At 49.4% G+C, this 20,257-nt stretch overlaps 2 protein-coding genes and 1 pseudogene across 2 annotated transcripts; all 3 read left to right on the forward strand.

The window, feature by feature from the left end:
* The first annotated feature begins 265 nt into the window (after positions 1-265).
* LOC128066475 (mast cell protease 1A) lies at positions 266-2,218 on the forward strand. Its single transcript, XM_052659528.1, has 5 exons — positions 266-317; positions 512-659; positions 1,142-1,277; positions 1,468-1,725; positions 2,057-2,218. Exons 1-5 carry the CDS (start codon positions 266-268, stop codon positions 2,216-2,218), a joined length of 756 nt encoding a protein of 251 aa, XP_052515488.1.
* A 7,064-nt stretch (positions 2,219-9,282) lies between these two features.
* On the forward strand, positions 9,283-10,808 carry LOC128066476 (mast cell protease 3-like; annotated as a pseudogene).
* Positions 10,809-15,797: 4,989 nt separating this feature from the next.
* Positions 15,798-18,819, forward strand: LOC128066859 (mast cell protease 2-like). Its single transcript, XM_052659970.1, has 5 exons — positions 15,798-15,851; positions 16,447-16,619; positions 17,355-17,487; positions 18,041-18,295; positions 18,676-18,819. The coding sequence occupies exons 1-5, from the start codon at positions 15,798-15,800 to the stop codon at positions 18,817-18,819; spliced, it is 759 nt and encodes a 252-aa protein (XP_052515930.1).
* The last annotated feature ends 1,438 nt before the right edge of the window (positions 18,820-20,257 follow it).

The following is a 20,257-nucleotide window of genomic DNA, read 5'->3' on the forward strand; positions in this document are numbered from 1 at the left end:
TTCTGGGATTCAGGCACCTGAGGGCTTAAGGACTGGCTAATGCAACCACTCCCCACCCCCGACCCCCACCCCACCCAATGGATGAAAACTTACCAGAGGCTTTAATTAAATTCAAAAAACAGTCCACTCTGACTACAAAAAAGTGGTTTGGGGCTTTCAGATAAGGCTCACGTGACAAAGGCCAGAACATGGAAGGGGACGACTCAGGCTTAAAAGACCAGAAGGAAGCAGCAGCCGCTCAGATCTGGGCAGTCTTCCTGGAGAGATGGTCCTGTTCTTGCTCCTGGTGGCCCTTCTGTGCCCTACTGGGGAGGCAGGTGAGTGACGGTCCCACCCTCAGAGGCCCAGTCCCACCCCACATGGACTGACCTGCCCAGATGCTACACTCATGCACAGCCTGGGCCTGGTCCATCTAAGAAAATTTCTGAACTCAGGGAAACCCTGATCCCATCTCCCCTCTTCAAACTTTGGCTCCATGAGCACAGCGGGCAGGCTGGAATCTTTCTTTCAGGGAAAATCATCGGGGGCCATGAGGCCAAGCCTCACTCCCGTCCCTACATGGCGTTTCTTCAGTTCAAGATTTCAGGGAAATCTTACATATGTGGGGGCTTCCTTGTGCGTGAGGACTTCGTGCTGACAGCAGCTCACTGCCTAGGAAGGTGAGGAGCAGTGCCTGGGCCCCCATCCCTCTGCTGAGCCCTCCCAGGGAACCCTCTTAGGAGCTGCAGCCCTGTACCACCAGGTAACATAGGAAGCTAGTCAGACAGTGGGGAGAGAGGGGACAGGTCAATGCCAGTCGCGCATGGAGAGAAAGGACTGACCAAACCTGGAACATAAGGAAGCCAAGGTTGTGGCCTAGAGCCCACAGTGCAAATGTGAGAAATTCATGTTTTCCTTAGAGACAGTCAAGCTCGAGCAGGACTGAACACCCTTCGTGGACTACAGAAACTGCCACCCTGCCCAGGCTGCCAGGGAGCAGACAGTTTAGAGATGCTCAGCCCTATGGCCCACTGCCTGGAATTTCGCCACACCCTCCCCCCGCCCTGCTCCAAGTTTTGCCCTGTCCCAAGCTGTGCTCTTTCCTCCTGGCTCCTGGACCATTTCTCCTGTGACACCCCCTCCCTTTCTGCTCTCTGTGCAGCTCAATCAGCGTCACCCTTGGGGCCCACAACATTGTGTACCGAGAGAGGACCCAGCAGGTCATCCCAGTGAGAAGAGCCATCCCACACCCACACTATAATGATAAAACTTTGGCCAACGACATCATGTTACTGCAGGTGGGACACGTGGCTGCACTGAGTCCGGGACACTTCCATCCAGGGTTCTGTATCCCCCATGAACTCATTCCTGACCCTCCTCCTGTATAACCCCTCCATGGTCCCAATGCTGAGAAGAAGGCAACCCCATTACTGTCCTGCAGCCTCTGTGGGCCAACAGTAGGTGAGAATGCTTTTCTTCTACATTCAGCTGTCTAGGAAGGCTGACATGACAGATGCAGTGAGCCCCATCAATCTGCCCAGGAGCTTGGAGAAGGTGAAGCCAGGGATGATGTGCAGTGTGGCCGGCTGGGGGCAACTGGGGGTAAATATGCCCTCTGCAGACAAACTACAGGAGGTGGATCTTGAAGTCCAAAGTGAGGAGAAATGTATTGCGCGTTTCCAAAACTACATCCCCATCACGCAGATATGTGCTGGCGATTCAACCAAGAGGAAGAGTTCTTTCTCGGTGAGATCCCCAGTGTTATCCGTGCAAAACCCTGGGCCCAGCTGAGCTGGGAGGATGGGTGGCTGTGGGAACAAAGCCCGTCCCTGCGTCCCCGGCCTGTCCTCCTATCTGGTCGCTGCCCTGTGTCCCTGTGGGGTGAACACTGCCCCACAGTCACAAATGGGTGGACGCTTCTTGCAGGAGGAGCAGCAGGATTGTCAATTCCAGGATGAAACCTCAGGACCAACAAGGCCCTGATATCAGCCAGGACCCCTAACTGAGCCCACCCACCCCAGGGTAGCAGGGAGACCAGACCTGACCTGAGCTCAGCCCTTGCTCTCTCTGCCCACAGGGTGACTCTGGGGGCCCACTTGTGTGTAATGGTGTGGCCCAGGGCATTGTGTCCTATGGAAAATATGATGGGACAACTCCAAATGTCTACACCAGAATCTCCAGCTTTCTGTCCTGGATCCAGAGAACCATGAGACGGTACAAATGCCAGGGATCAACATGAGGTGTCCTCGAGATGGACCCCTCCATCTTTCCTGGGATTGGAAGCATTGGTCAAAGTGTGTGGAGGAAGGTTGCCTGGAACTTAATAAACATTCATCTCTTGAAAAGTAATCACTGATTGCTCCGTTATTTACAAATTCACTAGGTACCTTCTTTGTCAGGGAAACATCTGTTCACATTTCTGATCTGTTAGCGACTTCCCCCTCCAGCACATACACTGCTCCTCCCACCCCCACCTTCCGTTCTCTGTAATAAAATCTTCTGCTGTACCTACATCCAGCTCCCTCCAGTCACATGTCCCCAGTGCCAGCTCCCCCTCAGGCTGCTCGTGAGCTCCATCAGAGAAGGGAGACCCCTCCTCAGGAACACAGGACCCTCTTGTCCACGACCCTTGTGTCTCATCCATATGCCCTCCTCCTCGTCAACACCTACTTCCATCTCCCACATCCCAGTGTCCAGGAGCAACAGAAAAGAATCCAGATTTGGAAAGGGGACCACCTGAGAAACTCTAGGGTCGAGGGGGGCACTTGTCCACCCTAACAGAAATGGGGGCGGTTTACAAAGGTGTGGCTCACCCCATGAGTGTTCCCTCCCTGCATCAGAGGAGACAGAGGTCAGAAGCCTAAGAAAGTGTAAGAAGGCCTTCAGTATGCCTAGGGCCAGCTTGGGTTCCTGTCACAGCCCTGTCTTGGAGTCCTGGGCCCAGGGCTCTGTGCAGCCTCTGGTGTCCTGAGGGCACATCCTCCTTCAGCCCCAAGTGACCTTCAAGGAGCTCCTCCACCTTGGACTGAGCCAGCCTCTCCCATCTCCATCATTCCCACATGTATGTATGTTTCTATAAAGGAAAGTCATAGTAATAAAAAGTTTTAGATGCAAAGTATCCTAATATTTCAAAGGTGTCCCATACCCAATAGCTTATTGAATAATTTTTTCTGTTCTATCTTTCAGTAATCTCTGAATTTTCATGTAAGAATCTATAGAGGAAACGAATTTCATTTTTAAAACATGCAGCTTAGAGAAACGAATCTCATTTTTAAAACATGCAGCTTAGAGAAGGCTGGGCTAAACAGAAATGATTTGCTGGACGTTTGCATGGTGAGTGATCTTCCAGCATGGCAAAATGTATTTTGCGTGTAAAAGCAACACATATAATCATATAAAGATAGCTAAATACAGAACATATACGTAAGAAATTTAAAATTGCCTACAATTTCACCACCCGCAGATCATCATCATCAATGGTTAAGCTTGTGTCCTTCCACTCTGTTTATTCATAAGATGCTCTTGCTACAACTCACTGGGACTTGGCTTGTTTAGAACTCCTGTGATCTTTTCCATTCGTCTTTCTTCTGTCTCATACTGGTGACAGTGTTGGATTCATCTGCACATGTTCAGGATGGCCTGGCCCAGAGACATCAGAGACGTGGTTCTCTCGTCTCTAGACAGGGAATATTAGTGGAGAGTAATTATTAGGGTGATCACCATCACTTATCTCATCACCTCCCACCAGTAACCAGCATTTTTGGAGAGGAAGTCTCTTCCCCTCACAGGAACCCTGATTTGGATGGGACAGCCCCAAACTCAGCTCAAGGGATGCTGGATATCTCAGCACAAGCCAAGCCAGTCAGGTCACTGAATGCTGAAGGACCCAGTGATGGCTGGTTTTGGTCCAATGAGCATCAAGTCCAAGACTTCTGTTCAACACTGTGGGATAAGAAAATTTCTGTCACAGAATATTTACATTTGAAGAGCTGATTGTAAGCCCAACAGAAATGTGAGGCTGGAACCCTGGCAAGATAGGAAATGGGGTTGCTGTTTGGTTCACTTTGGTGAGTTCAGGTCTATCTGCTCCCAAACCAAGTTCAGCCACTTCCTCACACTTGGCAATGAGCAGACCCCTCATCATAGTACTCACCGGCTTGTCCTCTACCCACCTATTCTGGGTCTACCTCTGTGTCCTGTCAGCTTCACAGGGGCAGGAGCTGAATCTCTCATATCCCTGAACCTCCCCTATTGAGTAATTATTCATGATATTATCAGAATCATAAAAGTACCAAGAGTGGAAAAGTGGAGATTCAATTACTGAGAGGCTCCTGGGGATCCAGCTCCTCTTGGTGTGATAGGGAAGAACTTTGGTATTCTGTTAGTTAATCACTAATGGTATATTGCCTATAACATTAATTATACATGATGACACATCTCTGGGAACGCTGGCTCCCGGGTAATGAGCTTTAAGCTAAAATACCTTTGTTTAGCTCACAGGAAACAAGCCAACTGATGAAAGACTGCAGGACAGAAGAAATTAACACAACCATCCTGAGGCTAGTGGAACCAGGAAATGTTTGACTTTACTCCATTCCCTTCTAGTATAAAAGTAGCCTGAATTCTAACTCAGGTTAGGTGGTTCTTTGAAACACGAGTCCACCATCTTCTTGGTCTGCTAGCTTTCTGAATAAAGTTGCTATTCCTTGTTTCAACAACTCATCTCGTGATTTTTTGTACTGTTGCTTGGCAAGTAGTACAAGGTTGGACTAGATAACACTGGCTGCACCACAGGCTTCACTTTGGTATTCCTTCTGGTGAGTCTTTGTGTGCGAGTGTGGTGATGGTGTCATTCTCTCCCAATCCAGGGCAGAGAAGGTGGTCATCTGTAGAATGCTGACACCCGGCTAGTGGGGAGTGCACCGCTGGGAGGTCTGTGGGGACACTGAGCCTCCCTTCCTTCCTTCCCCTGTGCTTTGTGTCTGGAAGGAAGAAACCCCAGCAGCTGTGACCTGGACAGACCTTCAGGAAGATGCTGCCACTCCTACTCCTGATGGCCTTGTTTCTGCCTCTTGCGCTGGGACTGGTGAGTGACCTCCCATTCCTGAGGGTGTAGCCCATCTCACCAAGCCTCCCGCAGTCCTGACCCTTCTGCACAGCTCTAATTTCTGAACCAGGTCCCATCCCAACCAAGAACACAAGTTTGATGCCGCATAGAGACTCACCAAGGAGATGTGGCAGGCAAGCAGGGAGATTTTCACTAAGGTCTTCCGTGGGTCTCAGGCTGTCTCTCACCACCAGAGGAATGAGTTGTGCATCTGGTAGAGGATGTGAAGCTACAAAACACAAGTACGTAAAATCCCTCACACCAGCCAGGAAAAGACAACTCAGAGAAACCAACCACAGTACAGGAGTTGTCAGTGGACCCGGCTTATGAACCAGTGCCTACCACCCCTCACTCCTGTCCAGGATAGGAGCCAGGTGTGAGACTGATCAAAGGTGCTAGATGACAGCACCCAAAGCTCTGCATGTGTCCTGGCTCTTTCCCAGGCCCCAAGCAGCTCCTTTTCTGCCCCACCTCCCCTGCCTCTCAGGCCCTTAGCTACTCCACTGTGGCAGTGCCCTCCACCCACCCCTGTGACCTGAAACCCCAACAACCTCAGCCAAAAGCTAATGGGAGGCCACTTGTGCAGTCAAAGAACATTTTCTGAGATCCTGGGATGTGTTATGCCCTAGCACATGAGGATTTTAGAAAACTCACCTCTGTAAGTTCCTCATGCAAACTCACATTCAGTTCAGTTCAGTTCAGTCGCTCAGTCGTGTCTGACTCTTTGCGACCCCATGAATCAGCATGCCAGCCCTCTGTGTTCATCACCATCTCCCGGAGTTCACTCAGACTCATGACCATCGAGTCTGTGATGCCATCCAGACATCTCATCCTCTGTCGTTCCCTTCTCCTCCTGCCCCCAATCCCTCCCAACATCAGAGTCTTTTCCAATGAGTCAGCTCTTCGCATGAGGTGGCCAAAGTACTGGAGTTTCAGCTTTGGCATTATTCCCTCCAAAGAAATCCCAGGGCTGATCTCCTTCAGAATGGACTGGTTGGATCTCCTTGCAGTCCAAGGGACTCTCAAGAGTCTTCTCCAACACCACAGTTCAAAAGCATCAATTCTTCGGCACTCAACCTTTTTCACAGTCCAACTCTCACATCCATACATGCCCACAGGAAAAACCATAGCCTTGACTAGACGGACCTTAGTCAGCAAAGTAATGTCTCTGCTTTTGAATATGCTGTCTAGGTTGGTCATAACTTTCCTCCAAGGAGTAAGCGTCTTTTAATTTCATGGCTGCAGTCACCATCTGCAGTGATTTTGGAGCCCAAAAAAATAAAGTCTGACACTGTTTCCCCATCTATTTCCCATGAAGTGATGGGACCGGATGCCATGATCTTCGTTTTCTGAATGTTGAGCTTTAAGCCAACTTTTTCACTCTCCTCTTTCACTTTCATTAAGGGGCTTTTTAGTTCCTCTTCACTTTCTGCCATAAGGGTGGTGTCATCTGCATATCTGAGGTTATTGATATTTCTCCCGCCAATCTTGATTCCAGCTTATGTTTCTTCCAGTCCAGCGTTTCTCATGATGTACTCTGCATAGAAGTTAAATAAGCAGGGTGACAATATACAGCCTTGACATCCTCCTTTTCCTATTTGGAACCAGTCTGTTGTTCCATGTCCAGTTCTAACTGTTGCTTCCTGGCCTGCATACAGATTTCTCAAGAGGCAGGTCAGGTGGTCTGGTATTCCCATCTCTCGAAGAATTTTCCACAGTTTCTTGTGATCCACACAGTCAAAGGCTTTGGCGTAGTCAATAAAGCAGAAATAGCTGTTTTTCTGGAACTCTCTTGCTTTTTCCATGATCCAGCGGATGTTGGCAATTTGATCTCTGGTTCCTCTGCCTTTTCTAAAACCAGCTTGAACATCAGGGAGTTCACGGTTCACGTATTGCTGAAGCCTGGCTTGGAGAATTTTGAGCATTACTTTACTAGCATGTGAGATGAGTGCAATTATGCGGTAGTTTGAGCATTCTTTGGCATTGCCTTTCTTTGGGATTGGAATGAAAACTGACCTTTTCCAGTCCTGTGGCCACTGCTGAGTTTTCCAAATTTGCTGCCATATTGAGTGCAGCACTTAATTTCCCAATATTCCTGAGAAAGCTCCCAGAAGCCTTGCACTCATGTCATTGAAAAGCACAAGACAGAGTGTCACTCCCCCAGGGCTGTCTGTCACCTCAATTTCCCCTCAGCTGCAGCCCTGCCCTGAAGTCGCCGACCGTCACAGCTCCTGGGCTGTATCTCCTGGGACTCCACGCTCCTCATACCTCTACTCTGTTCTCTGTGCAGCTCAATCAGCATCACCCTGGGGGCCCAGAGCCTCAAGAAGCAGGAGAGGGTGCCGCAGGGTCAAGTGCTTTTTTCCATGTAGAAAGATGTGTCCTTAAAGACACCACAGAGACATTTATTTTCCTGAGCACCACTTATTTAGGATGCGGAAAAAACAGTTTCTCACCACTCTCTGCCATAAAACTCCATCATACACCAAGGGTTCTATATTTGTGTAGAATGTCTCAATGTGTGCGGGGTTTCTATCTTGTCATCTATGTCTCTATGGCACCATCAGTACCACACTATCTTCATTACTATGACTTCATTTGCTAAAGCAAGAGCTCCTATCTTATTCTCATTCTTTAAGCCTGTCTTCTCCAATGTTGGCTACTGGTTTTCCACATCTGTTTAGAACCAATAAAGTTCTGTGAAATACTTCCTGAGTGCAATGAGTCTGTAGATCACTTTTTGGAGAATGAATACCTTAAAAGTATTTTCTCTTCCAAACATGAATGTGAAATATCTTTATGATTTATACTTAGTTATTTGACCATTTCCATGATTTTAATGTTTTTTTTTTCAAATTTCATTTTCTAACTATTATTGTATAGATAGAGAGATGATTAATGTTTGAGTTGACTTTGTGCCCAGAAAATTTGACAATTACTAATTATAATAATTGATCTGCAGGTTCCTGGCTATTGTTGTTGTACATTATATCTTGAATATCCACAGTTTTATTTCCTCTTTCCCTGTCTTATACCTTTTACTTCTACTGCCTGCTTAACCGTAGTGACTAAAATCTCTAGTATATTATTGAAGAGAAATGATGATTATGGCTGTCTGTGTGTCCTTGTATTGTTTTGCTCTTGAATGACAAACATAGAACATTTCATCAGTAAGTATATTGATTGGTGTGCGATTTTTGCAGGGATCATCTATCAGAATGAAGACCCTTGCTTCTGCTCCTATTTTTTAAAGAAATTTTTAAAATGAAGGATAATGAGTTCTAGTCGATGCTTTTTCCCCATTCAGTTGAAATTTCATTGGTGTTTCTTCTTTCATCAATGTGTTGTGTTACAGCAATTGTGTTTTGAATGAAAGCCACTCATCCTCAGAAAAACCCAAATTAGAAATGATCTAATACTTTTGCTTATGAACTGATTGGATTACATCAATACTGGAATAACATTAACCCGAAATATTCTCCTCCCATATTGTCATCACTGGGTTTGTCATCTAGGTTTTGCTAGTCTCATAAGGGGTCCTCATGAGGATGGGACCATCACTCACCTGCCTCCCCAGCGGGGAACAGAGAAAGGGCTGCCAAGACCAACGACATAAGGGACCGTCGTGACAAGAAACCAATGTGCCCAAAGGACAGCCAGCAGCAACCACTGGGCATGTGTGAGGGAGCCTTCAAGTGATTCAGCTTCTGGGCTTCAAGCTTCCCTGACACCAGTGGGAGCAGATGGGTGCTGTTCACATTGTACCATGAGCAGATTACAGATTCATGGGTCAAGCAATTTTGGTGTTATTTTAAACCACTCAGTCCTTTGGTAACTGGAATAAGCCCTCTTCAGCATCACTTTCACATCATTCTGGCCAGCCCACACCCTTAATCTCACTGTTCTTATCTGATCATGATGGTAAGCTCTCCTCCACCAGAAGCAATAGAGCTTATCTTCAGTGTTTCCCACAGTCTCACCCAAAGAGGTCCAAGACAGAATCTCTGTGATGATCTAAAGAGAACCACAGAAATGAAGACATTCTTTGATCTATCATCCTGAGGCCCAGATCAAACAGTGATGTGACACTTTCTGAGAAGCCTGCTGTAAGAACGGCCACAACAGAGGAGACACTCAGGGTTAAAAGATCAGACGGAAGCAGCAGCTGTTCAGATCTTATCAGCCTTCCTGGAGAGATGGTCCTGTTTTTGCTCCTGGCAGCCCTTTCTCTGTTCCCCACTGGGGAGGCAGGTGAGTGATGGTCCCATCCTCAGAGGCCCAGACCCACTCCACATGGCACAGACCTGCTTAGATGTTACACTCATGCACACTCTGGCCCTGGTTCATGTAAGGAAATTTCTGGACTCAGGTCGAATTTTCTCAAAGACCACCAACCTTGGTCCCATCTCCCCTCTCCAGCCTTTGCCTCCGTGAGCACAGCAGGCAGTCTGTTATCTTTCTTTCAGGGAAAATCATGGGGGGCACGAGGCCAAGCCGCACTCCCGTTCCCTATATGGCATTTGTTGAATATCAGGTTGCAGAGGACATTTTCAGCTGTGTGGGTTTCCTCGTGTGTGAGGACTTTTTGCTGACAGCAGCTCACTACTTGGGAAGGTGAGGAGCAGTGCCCGGGCCCCCACCCTCTGTTGACCGCTTGCAGGGGACATAGGAAGCTCTTCAAAGTCCAGGTGAGCTTTAGGGAGAGAGGGAGAAGTGAATGCCAGTGGCACATTAAAAGAAGCAACTGATCATACCTGGAATGGGACGAAGCCAAGGTTATGCCCTGGACCCTAGGATACACATGTGAGAAATTCACGTTTCCTTCTGTGACTGTCAAGATGCTGCATGACTGAACACCCTCGTGGACTCCAGGAGGTCCTCCCTGACTGTGCTGCTAGAAACAGACAGCTCAGAGATGCTCAGCTCCAGGGCCCATTGCCTAGAATTCTCTCCCCTCCAGTCCCACCCTGTCCCAAGCTGTGTTCTTTTCTCCCAGCCTCTGGACTGTATCTCTTGTGACATCTGCTCCCTCTCTGCTCTCTGTGCAGCTTAATCAACGTCACCTGGGGGCCCACAACATCATGGAACAGAGAAGATCCCGCAGGTTAGCCCCATGAGAAGAGCCATCCACCACCCAGACTGTAATGGTAAGACTTGGGTCAATGATATCATGTTACTGCAGCGGGGATGCATGGCTGCACTGGTTCTGGGACACTTTCCTTCCAGGGTTCTGCATCCCCCATGACCTCATTCCTGCCCTTCCTCCTGTATGACCCCTTCCGTGGTTCGAGCACTGAGAAGAAGGCAACCCCATGACTGTCCTGCAGTCTCTGTGGGCCATCAGTAGATGAGAGTGCCTTTCCTCTTCTTCAGCTGATTAAGGGTGATTTGACAGATGCAGTGAGCCCCATCAATCTGCCCAGAAGCTTGCAGAAGGTGAAGCCAGGTATAATATGCAGTGTGGCTGGCTAGGGGCAACTCGGGGTAGATATGCCCTGTGCAGACACACTATAGGTGGTAGATCTTAAAGTCCAAAGGGAGGAGAAATGTATCACTTGCTATGCTGCAGATCCAAACAAGAGGAAGAATTCTTTCCTGGTGAGATCCCCAGTGTTGTCCATGCAAATCTTGAGTTGTCAGGAGGCTCATTAGGCACTACTGACAAAATGGAGGCATGGCTCCCTAACCCTCTCCTTGTCCCGCAGGTACAGGCCCGGGATGAAGGAGTTAGCTCTTGTGATTCTGACTTGTTCCTTCCTCTCTTCGGTTGAGTTGGCTGGAAAGAATGTTAAAGTGCTTATTGTTCTTGAGAGAAGCATGAGAAAGCACAAAGCCTTCTGCAGTTTGTTCCCAGAAAATAATCTATCAAGTAACGACTGACATTTGCTCAAGGATTTTTACAAAGAATGTCCCAGGATGAGCACGTAGGCTGCAACTTGAGGCCATGGGAAGGATTGGTATCTGAGACCTGTTTGTGAGGGAGATGTTTTTGACAAAAGAAGTTTGCTGAGTTTAGGGTTAAGAATAATTAAGAATAGCTAGAAGCCTTTTTAGGAGACAGTGAGCTTAGGATACTAGGCGCAAGCAGGATTTAGAAAGATAAGAGATAAACTGAGGAATGTGGTAGGCAGCCCAGACATAAGCATGAGTTACAATGTAATCACAAGTAAACACGATTCTGAGAGAATCGCTGAAACAGGAACTCTGTTTGAAGAGCAACCAGGAGATAATAAATCTGGGTGAGGGGAAGCTGAAAATGTAAAACCTCTGACCTAATCTTTTTGAAAAAGTATGAAAGAAGACATGATGCTTGAAATAAACATGTAGTTCCATACCTCGCGTCAGAGGCTACATCATTCCCCACCAACACTGCTCATCCCTTCAGGCTGATTTCCTGGCTGCTGGAGCTGGACTCCAGCATTGGGTCAGGTGAGCTGGGAGGATGGGGGGCAGTGGGAGTGAACCCCATGTCTGTGTCCCCAGCTTGTCCTCCTCTCTGATCTCTTTCCTGTGTCCCTGGTGGTGAACACTGCCCCAACGTCGTATATGGGCAGAGGCTTCATGTGGGAGGAGCAGCAGGTTTGTCAATGCCTGGATGAAACCTCAGGACCAACAAAGGCCCTGATGTCAGCCCAGGCCCCTCACAGAGACCAGCCTGGGCATCAGCGGGGAGAATAACTGAAAAAGGTGAGCCCAGCCCTTGCTCTCTCTGCCCACGGGGTGACTCCAGGGGCCCGCTCATGTGAAATGGTGTGGCCCAGGGCATTGTGTTCTGTGGAGAAGAGCATGGGAGAACTCCATATGTCTACAGAAGAATCTCCAGGTTTCTGTCCTGGGTCCAAACAACAATGAGCCAGTACACATGGCAGGGATCAGCCTGAGGTGCCCCAGGGATGGAACTCTCCATCTTCCCTGGAATGGGTGTACTGGGCAAAGTGGGTGAAGGATAGCTTCCTGGAATTTAATAAACTTTCATGTCTTGAGCAGAAATCACAGATTCCTCTTTTATTTACCTAAACACGTTTGTTAGGCACCTAGTCTGCCAGGCAACCATCTATTCACATCTGATCTTCCTCCTTCAGCACATACACTGCACCCCACCCCCACCTTCCAACTCTGAAATACTCCTGCTGCACTGACAGCCAGCTCCCTCCAGTCACATGTTGCCAGTGCCAGCTCCACCTGCAGGCTGCCCTTGAGCTCCATCAGAGAAGGGAGACTCCTCCTCAGGAACACATGACCCTCTTGTCAATGATCCTTGTGTCTCATCCATATTCCTCTTCCTCATCCACACCTACTCTCCTATCCCCCATCCCATTGCTCAGAGGGCAACAGAAGAGAATCCAGATTTGGAAGGAGGGCCACCTGAGAAGCTCTGGGGTTCAGGGTGGCACTTGTCCATCCTAACAGAAATGGGGGAGGTTTACAAAGGTGTGGCTCACTGAATGCAGTCCCTCCCCGAATCAGAACAGACAGAGGTGAGAAGCCTGAGAAAAAGTTTCAGGAGGGCTTCAGTCTTCCAGGCCCCACTCGAGTGTCTGTTGTAGGCCTGGCTTGGAGTCCTGAGCACTAGGGCCCTGTGAAGCCTCTGGTGTCTTGACAGCACATCCTCCTTCAGCCCCAAGTGACCTGGAGGGAGCTCTTCCATCTTGGGCTGAGCCAGCCTCTCCCCAACTCCATTATTGCCATGTATGTGTGTATGTAAATATATTTATCTCTAAAGGAAAGTCATTGGAATAAAAAGTTTTGGATTCAGGGGTTTCCTAATGTTTCAAAGGTTTCTTATAACCTATAGTTTATTGACTCAATTTTTCCTCCTATTTATCAATAATCTCTGAATTTTATATCTACAGATGTATTTGGGAAAGTTGCTAATTTTTAAAACATGCAGCTTAGGGAAGACTAGGCTAAAGGGGAGTGGTTTGCTGAACATTTGCGTGGTGAGTGAGTTTTGACTGTGGCAAAATGCATTTTGGATGGAAAAGCAACAGCCATCATAGTTAAATACAGAACATACAAATAAGAGGGTTAACAGAGGTGCAGAATTCCATCATCCTCAGATCATCCTTAATGCTTAACATATTTCCTTTTGCTCTTTTTCTATTGGTTCATAAGATGTTGTTCTTTCAGTTCACTTGGGATTGGGTTGTATAGGACTCCTCATGCCGTCCTTTCCATTCCTCTTTCTCTGTCCTCATACTGGTGAGAGGGTTGGGGTCAAATTGCCAACATTCACTGGATCCTGGAAAAAGCAAGAGAGTTCCAGAAAAACATCTATTTCTGATTTATTGACTATGCCAAAGCCTTTGACTGTGTGCTTCACAATGTGGAAAATTCTGAGAGAGATGGGAATACCAGACCACCTGACCTGCCTCTTGAGAAATCTGTATGCAGGTCAGGAGGTAACAGAACAGGACATGGAACAACAGACTGGTTCCAATTAAGAAAAGGAGTACGTCAAGGCTGTATATTGTCACCTTGCTTATTTAACTTCTATGCAGAGTACATGATGAGAAACGCTGGACTGGAAGAAATCAAGCTGGAATCAAGATTGCCAAGAGAAATATCAATAACCTCAGATATGCAGATGACACCACCCTTATGGCAGAAATTTAAGTGAAGTCGCTCAGTCGTGTCCGACTCTTTGCGACCCCATAGACTGTAGCCTACCAGGCTCCTCTGTCCATGGAATTTTCCAGGCAAGAATACTGGAGTGGGTTGCCATTTCCTTCTCCAGGGGATCTTCCCAACCCAGGAATCGAACCCAGGTCTCCTGCATTGTAGGCAGACGCTTTTACCATCTGATCCAATGTGAAGAGGAACTAAAAAGCCTCTTGATGAAAGTGAAAGAGGAGAGTGAAAAAGTTGGCTTAAAGCTCAACATTCAGAAAATGAAGATCTGGTCCCATCACTTCATGGGAAATAGATGGGGAAACAGTAGAAACAGTGTCAGACTTTATTTTTTGGGGCTCCAAAATCACTGCAGATGGTGACTGCAGCCATGAAATTAAAAGACGCTTACTCCTTGGAAGAAAAGTTATGACCAACCTAGATAGCATATTCAAAAGGAGAGACATTCCTTTGCCGACTAAGGTCCATCTAGTCAAGGCTATGGTTTTTCCTGTTGTCATGTATGGATGTGAAAGTTGGACTGTGAAGAAAGCTGAGCACCGAAATACTGTTGCTTTTGAACTGTGGTGTTGGAGAAGACTCTTGAGAATCCCTTGGACTGCAAGGAGACCCAACCAGTCCATTCTGAAGGAGATCAGCCCTGGGATTTCTTTGGAAGGAATGATGCTAAAGCTGAAGCTCCAGTACTTTGGCCACCTCATGTGAAGCGTTGACTCACTGGAAAAGACTCTGATGCTGGGAGGGATTGGGGGCAGGAGGAGAAGGGGATGACAGAGGGTGAGATGGCTGGATGGCATCTCTGACTCAATGGACGCGAGTCTGAGTGAACTTCGGGAGTTGGTGATGAACAGGGAGGCCTGGTGTGCTGCGATTCATGGGGTTGCAAAGAGTTGGACATGACTGAGCGACTGAACTGAACTGAACTGAACTGAAAACAATGCTAATGGTAATTCCCAAGGTTGTGATGGGAAACCCTGGAGAAGGAACTGGCAACCCACTCCAGTATTCTTGCCTGGATCCTGACATCTGTATATATTCTATTCCAATCAAATGAGCTTGATTCCTCATGTAAGATTAGGAACCCCAGCACCCCTGGAACAACATTGACATTCGCATTAGTGTGACTGGATTTCCCTGCCTTTGATGGTACAGCAGAAGGGCCCTTTGTATGAAATGAGGGAAGTCTAATTCTGAGGCATAAGCTTTGATAGCAAGATTCAGAAAATAGAGATAACTCTATGTACTTCACAGGATTGTTATAAAAGTAACAATACATCTAAGAGAGTGACAAGAATTGATATTCATGAGCTCTTTAAAGTCCTAATTCCAATCTCATTTGCTCTTATGATAATGTATGTAAAGCCCAACGGTAGAGTGTGGTCTCTTCCCTTACCTAATATTCTTTCATCACGGTCTTCTGCCTATGAACCCTTGGTTAGGAGGGAGAGAGAGATGCAGATTACTGTTTTTCAAATTGCAGGTAACCATGCTGAAGTGGGGGGTAGCTTGCAGTTTAATCTGAGTTGAATAAGATGGGATGCAAAGGAGTGGCAGCTTAGACTGCATTGCACGTGATTAAGGATGAGTATTGTTTCCTGCAACTTTGGATTCATTTGTATGTTTGTAGGTTTGTGCCTTTGTACTCACACATACCTATGGTATATGTGTTGGGTCTTTTTGCAAATGTATTTCCTACTGTGGTCACTGTCTTAAACGGCATATGCTTCTGAATTCTCAGTGTAAAGACTCTCCCCCACCCATGTCTCTGATGGGCCTTAATCAGCTGCCGTGCCTGGGAAGGACATGAGCCCTCCACCTCCACACCAATGAGGGACCACACTGGAGAGCTCATCCCTGAGGCCAAAACTTGGAGGTTCAGGCCTCAGCTTCACCTCACACAAAACAGGGCATCTCTAGGGGAAATTCTGATTAGAAAGACGCAGGCACAGTATGAGAGAAGAGAACATGACCAGTCACTTCCTGTGGTTGCCAGCCTGGCCCTGCCCTCACTTGTTGGGAGTGAAAAACCCAAGACTAGAAAACAGAGGCAGCACATGCCCTGGGCAGCCTCTCTGAGAAGATGCATCGTCCTCCTCTCCCGCTGGTGCTCCTCCTCCTCTGCTGCAGAGCCCAGGTTGCTGAGTTGCCCGGCCACTCCTTCTGGAAACTGCAGGATCAACCCCTAAAACAAGATTTACTGGGAAGATTGCTGACCCTTAAACAGAACCCCAGGCTTTCTCCCCAACACCCCAGAGTGAAGTTTCCCCTTGGGCTGTGCACACCCTAACTCTGCAGCCCATGGTCGTTCCCAGGAACAAGGAGCCCACCTTGATTGAGGGAAAGCCCAGAGCAGGGGGCCCCAGGGGTGGTCTTCTCTGTATGGAATGTGTGACACTGTGCTGAAAGTCCTGTGTTCCCTTCACCTTCTGGCCTTGTAACTTGGCTGATCTCTGAGCAACCTGGGATATGGAGATGGTGGAGACAGGAACCTGGAGAGCTGGTCATGCACGGGGACAGAGGAGGGCTGAGTGAGGGCAGAATGGGAGTGGGGGGAACCGTTAGTTGAGTGTGACTGCGAGGCATCCAAGGCCAGCTTGGCTGCTGTGCCTGGAGCAGAGGCAGGAGACACCAGAGCCACCCGAGAGGAAGAGGGCAGAACTCGGGGCGAGTGCGGATTCCAGAGACGCCTGTTCCGACTTGAAGCCAGCCGGTGCACCCTCTGTGTTCAGGCCCTGGGGTTCTGTGTTCCAGGGGAGATCATCGGGGGCACAGAGAGCAAGCCACACTCCCACCCCTACATGGCATACCTGGAAATTGTCACCTCGCGGGAGAAGCAGGTGGCTTGTGGTGGTTTCCTGATAAGAAGGGACTTTGTGCTGTTGGCTGCGCACTGTGCAGGAAGGTGAGACAGTGGGTCCTGTTTATCTCCAAGTGGGAGGACAGCCAGGAGAGCAACCAGGAACAGCTCCTGGGGCCTGAGGGGGAGCTCCTAGGGCTGGGTCTCTTTAGGGAGAGACAATACTTGGCCTTAAGGAAATCATTCTCAGAGTGAAACGACTGTCCTGACTCTTAGTCACTGTGAGCTCAGCTCCCCTCAGAGGAGAGGGGACCTCATCCCAGTGCCCCTCTTCTAGAACCAGCTCCCCCTCCCCAACCCCAACACAAAGGATGTGGACTCACTCTTCAGGGGCTCACCCACTTCTCGACCAGTTCCTCCATGCCCTTTTCAAGAACACTGGCCTTTAGTTCCTGGGGACCTGAACCCACCCTTTCCATGGGAGACAGAGAACAGGGTCCACCTGAGACCCCACCACTCCCCCCTTTCCTCGGACACCTCTGCCCTCAGAGAGGTGGCCCTCATTAGGGCACCTTGATTAGGAAGTCCTACCCTGTGCCCTGGGTCCTTCACAGCCCACTGACTCCCTGGTGTCCGGAAGATCCTGGAGAATATCTCTGTCCCTGAGAAAGCTCTTCCTTGAATAAAGCCTGAGCCCCTCACATACATGAGTAGTTCAAAAGAGGGAGGTAGGAAGAGATCGCTGACCCCGCGAGAGACTGCACACCTTTTCTCAGAGTGGGCATATCTCAGCAGACGCCCCACCATCAGCGTTTCACTTTGGCCTTCTCCCTCACGTAGGTCTGTAACAGTCACCCTTGGAGCCCAAAACATACAGAAGAAAGAAGACACATGGCAGAGGCTTGAGGTCATAAAACAGTTTCCTTACCCAAAATATGAGCCTGTTGGTCTCCAGGACATCATGTTACTGAAGGTGCAAATTCTTCTTCCTCTTCCCCTCTCTCTGTTCTCCAGGCTTCCTTCCCCTCTCTCTGTTCTCCAGGCTTCCTTTCCCGCTCTTTGTTCTTCAGGGTTCCATTCCCTCTCTCTGTTCTCCAGGGCTTCCTTCCCCGCTCTCTGTTCTCCAGGCTTCCTTCCCCACTCTCTGTTCTCCACGGCTTCTTTCCCCACTCCCTGTTCTCCAGGCTTCCTTCCCCACTCCCTGTTCTCCAGGCTTCCTTCCCCACTCTCTGTTCTCCAGGCTTCCTTCCCCACTCTCTGTTCCCCAGGCTTCCTTCCCCTCTCTCTGTTCTCCAGGCTTCCTTCCCCGCTCTCTCTTCTCCAGGCTTCCTTCCCCTCTCTCTATTTCCCAGGACTTCTTCAGGTCCCATTACCCTCACACTTTCCCAACCTGCCTCTCACCAGCACCCGTCTGCTCAGCCTCTGGAAGGGGCTCTCATGTGGAGCAGCTGCCCTGTCCCTCCCTGGTGCCTCCATCCATTCCCCAAGCCCATTTCCGTCACTGACAGCCCTCATTTCCTTCACAGTTGAAGGAGAAAGCCAACCTGACCCTGGCCGTGGGGACACTCCCCCTTCCACCCCATGTCACCTTCATCCGTCCCGGGAGAATGTGCCAGGTGGCTGGCTGGGGAAGAACAGGTGTGAAGGAACCAGCCTCCAGCACTCTGCAAGTGGTGAAGCTGAGACCCATGGAGCCCTGTGCCTGCAGCCACTTCCCTGCTTTTGACCACAATCTCCAGCTGTGTGTGGGCAATCCCCAGAGCACAAAATCTGTATTTAAGGTGATTCTCAGACTATGGTCTTCCCCACAAATCACTGTCCAGGGTGCAGACACCTTTGGAAGGAGACGGAGTTAGGAGTGTCAGCCAGTGACAAAGTGTGAGACCTCAGGTCTGAGGACCTGGGACTGTCCCTCTGCAGATCATCCTCCCTTGGCCCCGTGGGGTCTCTGACCAGGGTCTCCTCAGGGTCAAGGGGTGCCTCCCAGGGTCAGGGCGTGCCAAGAAGGAAAGAGAACAGCATCAGAGACGTATCACCTCATGAGGAGCCCGTGTTCCTGAGCCTGATGACAGGTCCGATCAACTCAGAGTTGGGACCACGGGGAGGAGGAGGTGGTTTCCCGGCTCACCTTCTCTCTCTCCCTTTCCTTCTCTTTCCACAGGCAGACTCAGGGGGCCCTCTTCTGTGTGCTGGGGTGGCCCAGGGCATTGTCTCCTATGGACTGTCCAATGCAAAGCCCCGTGACATCTTCACCCGGATCTCCCCTTACCGGCCCTGGATCGATGAGGTCCTGAAAGAGGATTAACCTGGAACCTGGGCCAGCATGAGGGGAAACCAGAGCAGGACTCCGGCAGGTTCTCGGTGTCACTCACCCTGGATCTGCCTCTGGTTTTCCTCTTAAAGCCCCGTCACGTCCCTAATCCTCAGGAAGGCCCCTTCAGGTCATAGAATTCCCAATAAATCTCAGTGAACACCCGTCTTCCAGACCTGAGTGTGTGTCTCCTCTCTCTTCTCCCAGCATCAGGAATTCCAGAAGCCTTAAAAGGGGGGAGTGTGGTGTGTGTGTGTGAGAGACAGAGAGGATACAGTGAAGAACAATAGGGAGAGAGCGAAGAGAAAGGGGTTCCCTGGAGTGGCAGGACCCCTGTGTCCGCCTTAAAGAAGAAAGTAGAGCAGATCCTCCCCTGCTGTCATCATTAACTCTGAGCCATCTTTAGGGCTCTTCAGAATCACTAGGAACATGCTGAGTTGCAGGGTGTTTACAGCACCCCTGACCTCTCCCCATTAGGTACCAGTATCAACATTCCCTTCTCCTCCAAGTTCTGAATCAAAGATGTCTCTGGGCTTTTCTAAATGTCCCCCAAGGAATATGTCATGGTGGCGGGGGTGGGGGTGGGGGTGGGGTGGGGAGGGGTTAGGCAGGGCTTTGTGAAGGAGCTGGGCAGGAATCACCTTCAGCATTTGGTTCACACTGGGCCCTCTTCACTGTCCACCTCGATAAGAGAAGATCTACCGTCTGCGCAGCTTTGATGTGTCGCTGACTTCTGCAAAAGGAATACGTGGAGCTGATAAGAGGAGGGACAGCATCACAAGTCCTGCACGAACCACAGCCACAAACGACTGCTCCCAACCACTCTAGCCTGTATGACCTCCACAACGCCCAGCACTTGGGCAACACAGAGGGAGAGGGTCAGTCCCGTGAGGACAAGGGGGCACTAACTCTATAATCTCGCCCAGGAGTGGAACAGCCTTGATGTGCAGAATGGAGCCTGCCCCCTGGGTTCTGTGTAATGACCTGCATTGTGGAGCACTCCTGAACTGGGTAATAGGCTTGTCCTTCATGCTGAGTGTCAGCCTGAACCCCTGCTTCTGTGTCCTTGGAGACCAGCCCAAAGTCAACACTCTCCCTGTGGAGCAGATCAGGGACCTGGGAGAGGAGATGGAGCTGCCACCTGGGTGCAGTGAAGCACTGACAGTGTCCTGCCCTGTGCTCCGATGGAGGCCCTGTAAGGCTACCATCGCCTAGAGGGGTCTTACGATGGAGGGGGGGCAGGACCAGGAGTCGAGCTGGCTCAGTCTTTCCCCTTTCGTGTCCCCAGGGGGACTCTGGGGTGTGACAACGTAGCCCCAGGGCATTGTCTTCAATGGACAAAATAATGTGTCACCTCTAGGGTCCTACACCAAAGTCTCAAGTCTCCTGCCCTGGATGAAGAAAACCATGAAAAGCCTCTGACTGCAGGAAC

This window comes from Budorcas taxicolor, chromosome 21, assembly GCF_023091745.1.
Source record: "Budorcas taxicolor isolate Tak-1 chromosome 21, Takin1.1, whole genome shotgun sequence".
Taxonomy (NCBI): Eukaryota; Metazoa; Chordata; class Mammalia; order Artiodactyla; family Bovidae; genus Budorcas; species Budorcas taxicolor.